The sequence below is a fragment of the Catharus ustulatus genome, chromosome 6 (assembly GCF_009819885.2).
Source record: "Catharus ustulatus isolate bCatUst1 chromosome 6, bCatUst1.pri.v2, whole genome shotgun sequence".
NCBI classification, from domain to species: domain Eukaryota; kingdom Metazoa; phylum Chordata; class Aves; order Passeriformes; family Turdidae; genus Catharus; species Catharus ustulatus.
In genome coordinates, this window is record NC_046226.1 from 44,462,400 (window position 1) to 44,471,147 (window position 8,748).

Here is an 8,748-nt window from a genome sequence, read left to right on the forward strand (position 1 = left end):
ACTGTGCAGCCCACCCCTTCTCCTGGGAGCTTTGCCACATTTAACCCAGGGAGCACAGCTCAGGAGGAGTGATTAAATTTCATGCTGTAGTTGCAAAGTAGGAATAACATGGAAAATGGGATTAAGTTTTATAATCTCATATCTCACAGTCCTGGACCACCTAGTAATGTCAGTGAGATAATTCTAAGTTTATTAACATTAAAAAAGGCATCAAACTTCAAAGGAAAAGCAAAAAAATACACTAGTGATGTCAAGAGCACACTGTATGACCAGTGAGCCAGAGTGTTACTAACTATATTTTCACTACCTTCCACTGGCCCTGAGCTATTTCACCAGTCTTTGAATGGGCTGACACAGCCTCAGCAGGGCAGCGAAGCGTGGCACCAGAGGTCAACACAGCTCCATCCCCAGGGCAGCTGCTTTATGTGAGAGGCAAAGGAACTTGGCACCTGGGAAGAGCTTCCCAAGCTGTGAAGGAAATTCTCAAAGGGAAATCCACACTGAAAATAAATCCATAATGGAAATTACTTCAGATGCAAACAAACAGAAGCAAAGGAGATTTGTGATGCAAACAACATTCTTGCTTTTTTGCCCAAGTGGGAACCCCATTGAATTCACAGGTTTTGTTGTTTGGTGCAGCCTGAGGGTGCAGTAGCCACTGCAAGCACAATTTTGATATCCAAGTTCTCAGAAACTGTGAACTTGGTCCTCCCTTCACTGTGCTAGAGTTTGGAGATACTGTCCCAGCGACTCCAAATTCAAGCTGGGAGTAGCAGCAACCACTTAAACCTACAAGCCTCCTCAGATTTCAATGCAAGAAAAAATCAGGAGAGTCATTCTGAATTTTACTAGGGAAACATACAGAAATACAGAACTGAATGCGGTCCATTTAAATACATTCTCTCTAGATCTTTTTTCCTGGTTTGTTTCGGGTTTTTTTTTCTGTCGGTTTTTGTTGTTTTGTTTTGGGGGGGGCGGTTTTGGGCTTTTGGTTTTTTTTTCCCCAGAAGCTTATGCTATCAGTTAAGCACCTAGGTCTCCGACCTACTTTACTTAGTTAAGCCCTCCTGTCTCACATTTGGGACAGACCCAGAGCACATCTGGGCTATGACTCCCACCCAGCCTCTTCAGATGAGTGCAAGAGGCCACATTTGACCAAGGCACCAGTGCAGCCCACCTTGTCAACACATACTTTATGGAAAGCCTGTAGAAAGCAGTGGGAAGTACATCCTTAATTGTTCTGCTGAGTGAGGTCTAAAGCCCTCCAGCCCCATTCTGATACAGGTTGTGCAGACAGCTCCTTGAGCCTCAGCTGAAGTGCTGCTGAGCTGCTGGCAACGCACAGCCAGAATCTGCTGATCCTGCCATTGACAACCTTCTACTCACAACTTTCAGGTCATGAAGTCTTCCAGCTCTCAATGGCCTTCCTTGCCTGATTACTCTGACTCAAAGGAAACTCTACTGGAAGTAAGCAGTTAGGTGAGTGCTACTGAAATTACACCACATCAAGTTTTACAGAGTTTCATCCCTTGGTTCTGCAGGAGCATAGTCAAATATAAGACAGTATATACAGCTAAAATACCATGCAAAATGTCCATGAGACCACTAATTTACAAAACACTGTTTGCCTTAAAGAAATCACACAGAAAAGAGCAAATTTGCCTTAATATAATGGTAATTCAAAGCTTTTACAGATGATCTGCACCAGAAGAATAAAATAGAGTAACATCATCCATCTGTGCCAGTTTTGTCCATTCTTTTTGAATAAACACATTACCCAGGGCACTGCTTCCCTAGCACAGCATCTCTAGTTTCACATCAACCTACAACTGCACCATTTCTGAACATGTAACTTATATATAACTTGAGGTAGTTACCAATAACCAAATAGGAAATCATGCTTCTTCCTGAAAGAGGTAATTATCTAGGCTCTGCTCTAAAGACACTGAAAATGAGATTTACTTCCCATTAGCCATCAAAGCCACAGTTGTGCCATAATTATAGAAGTACTTAAACAGAAATAAAACCTTAGATGCTTGTGGCACAGCAGTTTGCTCTTCATAGTGGTTTAAAATGTATGCAAGCAGTTTATTATTTTAATATGTTTTCATGAGGTGAATGCGACAGAAACTGCTGCATTCGAGTGACAAAGCAATGCTAAGGAAGAATTAAGAATTACAGTTAAGTTGTGTATTATCATGTAAATGACAAGGGAATGTCACATGGGATTCTGTGCATTGTTCGTAGAGATAAATGCAGTGAACTATAAATACGAGTTCAATAGAGAGCCTTGACAGTTCAGCAGCTGAATGAAAGCTAGTCTTGCAGGCTGCCAAGACATTTTGAAATAAATACTCATACACAAAGATGCAATATCTAACATACCTAATTAATCAACCATTAAATTTTTTGTGAAACTGTTGTCTTATTTTAAAAACTAACCCCCCAAAACCCCCTACAACACTGAAATGGCCAACAAAAATTGTCTTTATGTGAAGTTTAATGTAAATAATGAGTATTAATAGACCAAAGACCTCCTGCAGGTAGGTCCATGAACTCCCTGAGTTCAAGGGAGGGTTAGAGCTTGACACTGAAAACAGCACCTACGTGCACAGCAGCCACAGGGGCATGCTGCTGCCTCCATCAAGAGCAGCCTGTCCAGATGTAGAAGAGATTATGCTGCTGTTTGATATATACTGGTATTTGGGATCTAAAAAGGATTAGTTTATCCTTTGTCCTTATTCTGGTTGTTATTCTGAGCCATACAATGGCCTCTTCTGTGAATGCTGGTACATTTAAAAAAGCAAGCAAGAGATACTAATATTTTATTTTGCACGTCCACTGCTAGTACTTTGCCCTAGAACAGAACTTCTGTAGGGGGAAAAAAAACCCCACCAACTATTTCAGCTTGATTAAAAAGCTTTCCTCTTCTTCAGTTCTGCCTCAATCTCCTCATTGCAAAGATAACCAAAATGGGAAGAGAAGGCAGTATGAACATCACTGAAAGCTGCCATCCCTGGACAAACCTCTGGAGCAGGGACAGCTGACGTGACCTGTACCAGGTTGGTATCCAGTCCCAGCATCCAAAAAGGCTGACAGCAGCTAGCTCACACCAGCTCTATCGGTTTGCTGAAACTAACTGCTTCACTTATCCCGGGGTTAGCCAGGGCAGTCCCTTTCAGCCTTTGAAAACCAGATAATATCCATTCAGCCGAAGTACTCACACTACTCCAAGAGCTCTTCCCCTTACAGGGACACCTAGGAATGAGAGTAGTGTTTGAAAGCCTAACTCTACTCTTCCTTGCCTCAGAGGGAATGAGTAAAATTTCATTCTGTTCAGTGGAGTGACAAGCTGTGAAGTGGTGGCCTCCATCGCCCATCAGGAAAGACTGAGGAGATGCACATTTCCCTGTCAAAGCTCAGGAAAACATCCAGGCCACAGAAGGCAAAACATGAACACACTTTACTGAAATAACAGTTTCTTTAGTATGTTACAGAAAAGTTTATGAACATATATAATGTACATAAAAGGCAGACTTCGTAAAATAAAAAGGTCTTCTATAAAAAAAAATATTAAAAAGTCAAAGTAAAGTGCATGAAACAGTTTTTCCTCCACTTTAACTATTGTGTCAAAGTCTTAGCACATAGTAGTGTTTTTTTAAAATGGGAGATCTTCTTGTGCCACCCATTAGTCAGTTACTTTACTGGTGAGATGAAATTATGATTGTGATGATTACAAACAAACCCTTAAGAATCAGAACAGTTTAACTCAATGAATCCACAAAAAACCCCCCTAAGAACAAAGGTAATATGGGCTTCCTATACACTTCTCATCAACAAGATTTAACAATCAGTGGAAAGGCTCACTTTCGTTAAAGAAAATTGGTAGGAAACAAGTTTCATAAATAGGGCAGTTTTGATAGTTAGGGGCTCCCCTATTGTGCAATCAGTTCTTGGTCTATGAACATCAACATTCATACTTAAATATGCCATTGCAAAAGAAATAACGTATAAAAAAATTTTCTGCCTGCCTTCGTTGGAAGGAAAAAAAGTTACTCGACCCCAATCCAGACAAAAGACGACTGCTTTCCTATGGGGTCTCTTATGAGGGCGAGTGCACGAAGAGAGTTAAGGAAAGCACCGAGGATGTTGAACCCTCTCATTTTTCCAACTCTGGGGGCAGAGTCCTGGAGTGGAACTGGGCCGTAATTATATCGATTGCGCTCTGCATCTTCAGAGATGTTGACAAAGCGAATTAATCGCTCCTCTCGACACCCCCGCAGGCTGTTTATCTCCCCCGTCCCCGGCAGTGGCAGCGACACGGGGCACGGAGGCGGCAGGCGGGGGCAGCTGCCGGGAGCGGGGCAGCGCCGAGCGCTGCGGCCGCGGGGCGCTCAGAGCACGGCGGCCTGGGCGCGGCAGTGCGCGATGTGGCGGTGCACGAAGTCCACGCGGGCCTGCAGGAGCTCGGCCTGGCGCTCGGAGAGGAAGCCCAGGCGCGCCCAGAGCGGCTCCCGGGCCCGGTAGCGGCGGCGCAGCTCGGCGGCAGCGCTGCGGCGGCGGTGCAGCTCGGCCACCCGGCGGGCCGTGCCCTCGCGGAACACGCACACGGAGCGCAGCAGCGGCTCGTTGTACGGGTCCCACATGGCGAGGAGGCGGTAGCCGTGCACCAGCCCCGCCTCGTTGTCCATGAAGACGAGCCCGCCGTCGGGGCCGCGGAGCAGGTTGCTGGTGGCGCGGCGCATCACCCGCGGGTCCCACTGCAGGCTGAAGAGGTTGCTGACCAGGCGGTCGAAGTTGGCCGTCAGGTAGTCGAAGAGGATCAGATCGCTCCACTGCACCAGCTCCACCAGCTGCGACGGCGGCAGCCCGACCAGCTCCCCCGCCGACAGCGGCTGCAGCCGCCGGCCCGCGCCCGGCTCGGCGCCCCAGGGCTCGGGAGCCACCACGGCGGTGAGATTGTCCACCCAGCGCGTCAGGCTGACCACGGCGCCCTCGGCCCAGTGCGAGCCGCGCAGCTCCTCGCGCACCGGCTCCCACTGCCGCCCGCGGGCTTCCACCAGGGCGAGGGCCATGGGCGGCAGCCGCTCCTGCATGCCCAGCACCCCGGCCAGGTGATACGAGAGCGCCTCGCCCTGGATCTGCTCCGGGTTGATGCCGTAGCGGACGCAGGCGCGGCTCCCGTCCGACAGCCGCGCCAGCCGGTTGGAGCTGCGCCCGCAGCCGCCCCGCTCCAGCGAGGCCACGCGGGCTGCGCGGGCGGCCGACAGCCACGCCGCCGCCTCCTCCGCCGCGAAGCCCGGCGGCACCTGCTCCTCCAGCTCACGGCTCCAGAAGATGCCCCGCTCTACCGGAGAGGCGGTGTCGGCCGGCGGCGGCGAGTCGGTCACAGCGAGCCGCTCCTCGCCGTCCCGCTCCTCCCGGCCCGTCGCCGCCGCCGGCACCGCCAGCAGCGTCCGAAAAGTTTTCTGCCCGCCGCCGCCGCCGGACTCGCCCCGCGCTGCCGGGGAGCGCCCCCAGCCCCATCGCCCCGGGGGCTGCCCCGCGGGCGGGCGCGGCTCCGGCAGCGCCGCCGCCTCCCGCCTCAGCAGCACCGTCCAGAGCCCGGGCAGGGCGCCCAGCAGCAGCAGCCCCAGCACGGGCAGGGGGCCCGGCGCGGCCCGCCTCGCCCGCTTCATCCTCACGCCGCTTCACGCCGCTACCGCGGGACGCGGCGGCGGTGCAGCCCCGCCGCTCGGCCGCTCAGCGCGGCGCTGGCGCATGGCCGCGGGCCGGATCTGCCGCTCGGAGAGCGGCGGCGGGAGCAGGCGAGCCCCAGCAGCTGCCCCACGCCGTGTGCGCCCAGCTCTGCCGGCGGCCGGGAGACACGGGCACCGCACCACGTGGGGGAGCCGGGGGGGCGCGCCCGGCCCGCCCCGTCCCCGGCGTGGCTCTCCGCTTAAAACGGCGATGGCCCGCGCGGCGGGGGTGGCGGTCCCGCACCCGGCGGGGAGCCCCGTCGAGGAGGCGGAAAGGTCGCGGATGGCGTGGGAGCCGGCCGGTCGCCCGCCCGCTGGAAGGGAGAGCGCTGCGGCGCGGGCGCTTGGGCCGCCGGTTCCTCCTCGCCGCTGCAGGCAGCACAAAGGAGCCTGCACACCGAGGGAGGGAAGCGGGGAGGGGGAAGGGGAAGAGGAAGGCGGTGCGCACGCCAGCGGGGCCGCCCCCCGCGCCGGTGCACGGGCGGCCGCGGAGCCCCGGGCGCGGCCGCACCGCCCCCCGCCCACGGGCGCACGGCGGGGTCGCGCCGCGGTCAGCGGCAGAGCGGCACCGCTCCGCTCCAGCCGCCCTCAGCCCAGCCCGGTGCCAGGGGCCGCGCGGGGCCGGGAGCCCGCAGGTGGTTGCACAAAGGGATCGCTGCAAGCACGAGCACCGTGCGGTGCACACGCGGACATACACCCGGACAGACACCTGTCCGCCCGGCAGCGGAACCGGACCCACCCGGACACCGCCGCGCGATGCCGGGGCTCCCTGCCGGGCATCACGCCAGTGACCGGGCGCGGTAGTGCGACCCCTCGGAGCATGACCTGTTCTTTCCTCATCGGTGGGGCCGCCGGCACGGAGGGCAGCGCCCTTCCCGTCCTTACACACCGGGATGTGCGCGGTGCTCAAGCACCGGCGTGTCACGGAGTGTGTGGAACAGCTTTTTCTGGTATTTTAACCCTCTCGAGAATATCCTGCCCGAGGGAGCAACAGCCAGCCTTTCTTTCCAAGTTGTGTCCCTGTGAGGTGTTTAGAAGAGTAGCTATTTTTCTATGCCCTATTTCAATTTTTCTGCCCTCCCAAGGTAAAGACGCTTAGCTCTGCTCTTTCTGTATTTTACTGGGGATCTCTCTTGGGAAGAACACGTTTGTGAGCCGAGCGAGATTAAACACCTCTCCCTTCTGCTATCATTGCCGTGGCTATCCTCCAAAGTAGTTATTGGAGTTGGATCAGCCCAGCGAAACCACCGCACGCAGAATCTTAAATAGTGCAAAAGAAAAAAATTTCCTTTCTTGTCTCTTGAACTCTTTCTGCTCTCTTCAGGTATCACAACTCCGTTTTTCAGCCACACTCGAGTCTTCCAGGTTGGATGGAATACAGTTTATTATCTTTTAATATAAGGATTAGGGAATTCCTTCTTTTTCAGAATTTTGTTAAAAACATTCAAACTCTTCTAATACACCTCAGCAACTCACAGTTAGACACACGCATACAGCTCTCCCACCACATTAAAAAAAAAAAAAAAAGGCAAAACACCACAAACAAACAACGCAAAGAAAAGGGAAAAAACCCCAGAAGTTGAATTCGCTGTCTTTTCTCCCTGTCTTCTGCCTCGAATTCCCGGGCAGAGCGCTCCGTGCGGTCGCTGCCGTGTCGCACCAGCACCTCCTGCCGCTCCCGGCTCCGCGCTGCAGCCCGGCACGGACTGATGCTAGTGAGAGATACTCACCGGCCTGGCTCCCCTCAAAGGCAATACAAGCTGTCAGACATTCCTCTCTCTGCCTAAGAATTCGGGTCTCGTGCTGTTCCGACCCTGAAGCCTTGTTGCCAGATGATGCTTTACATTTTACCCTTTGAAGCCACATGAGCTGCGCAGTGAACACTAGGTACGCGATTTGGAGCTGGTGATTGCTGCACTTCACAGTGGTCGGTGAGAACAGTACCATTACTCTGAGCAGGAGGCTTTTATCCAGCAGTATTTTTACCAAAGAAATGACACAGAATTGCCTCTGTTCTCTGCCTCTTTCGGGCCTGAAATAGGTTTAAGAAAACTCCTGGCTTGCTGGAGAATTGTTGAAAGCAAAAAACTAATTATATTCCATACAATAGTTGGACGTGTATTTGGCTTTATATGATTTTGTGTTTCTTTCAGGTGATTTATGCTTCTAGTGAGCATCAGACTACCAGTGTCTGTACTGGGAATTCCATGTTCTTATCCATTGCCATGGATAAGGACACTAGATTTCCTGTTATTAAGGGGGACATAACCTCCAAGTTATGCATGACATTAATTTCAATTACAGCTTACCTCTTGTAGGCTAGGCAGTTAATCAACAGGCTATACTGTGACTACACCCTTAAATCAATAGCTGGGAAAACATCACTTCCCCCAAACACTCTGCCTCCTAACTGCACTCTGAAAGGAGTACAAGCCAAAGTTTAGCTGAGGCAGCCCCCTGGCTAATAATCCTGCTTACAAGCTGCAACATTTTTAAAACCAGACAATTGGTAGAGGGTTAAACATCAGCCAAGCTGTTCAATTTACAGCATGTTAAGCATTCCTGAAACTGTGATCACTGATATATTTGGGTCAATCAGATGTCTTGTTAGTGCTTTGCAGACATTGCAATGAGCAGCTCAGAGATAAAGGAGAAAGTCTCCAGGCTTCACAGCCCTGTACTGGGGAAGGGAGTGCTGGCCACTGTCCAGGCCCAGAATTCTAGCAAGAAGATAACAAAATAATTTCTGGCTTCCCCATGTTGTTTCTTACATTAACTTGATTTTAGCTGCCTGGCTAAACTAGGCTCACAGAATACCTGATTACTGGTGTTGCACACTGTTTTCAGTCTAGTGATGGTTTTATTCCCCTAATTCCCCTCTTGGCAGCCCAGTACTCAGCTTCTAAGTGATGAGGGGTTGCTGTTAATGCAGATAGCAATTCTTCCCAATAAAGGCAGAAGAAACAGGAACTGAACGGAGACTTGATGATGTCTCCCCTGCAGTGAAAGT

General features: G+C 51.9%; 1 protein-coding gene across 1 annotated transcript; it reads right to left on the reverse strand.

Annotated features, from left to right (window-relative positions):
- Window positions 1–2,063: 2,063 nt before the first annotated feature.
- Window positions 2,064–5,678, reverse strand: FJX1 (four-jointed box kinase 1). The gene has a single exon (XM_033063901.1). The coding sequence runs from the start codon at window positions 5,676–5,678 to the stop codon at window positions 4,395–4,397; it is 1,284 nt and encodes a 427-aa protein (XP_032919792.1). The 3' UTR covers window positions 2,064–4,394.
- Window positions 5,679–8,748: the final 3,070 nt, after the last annotated feature.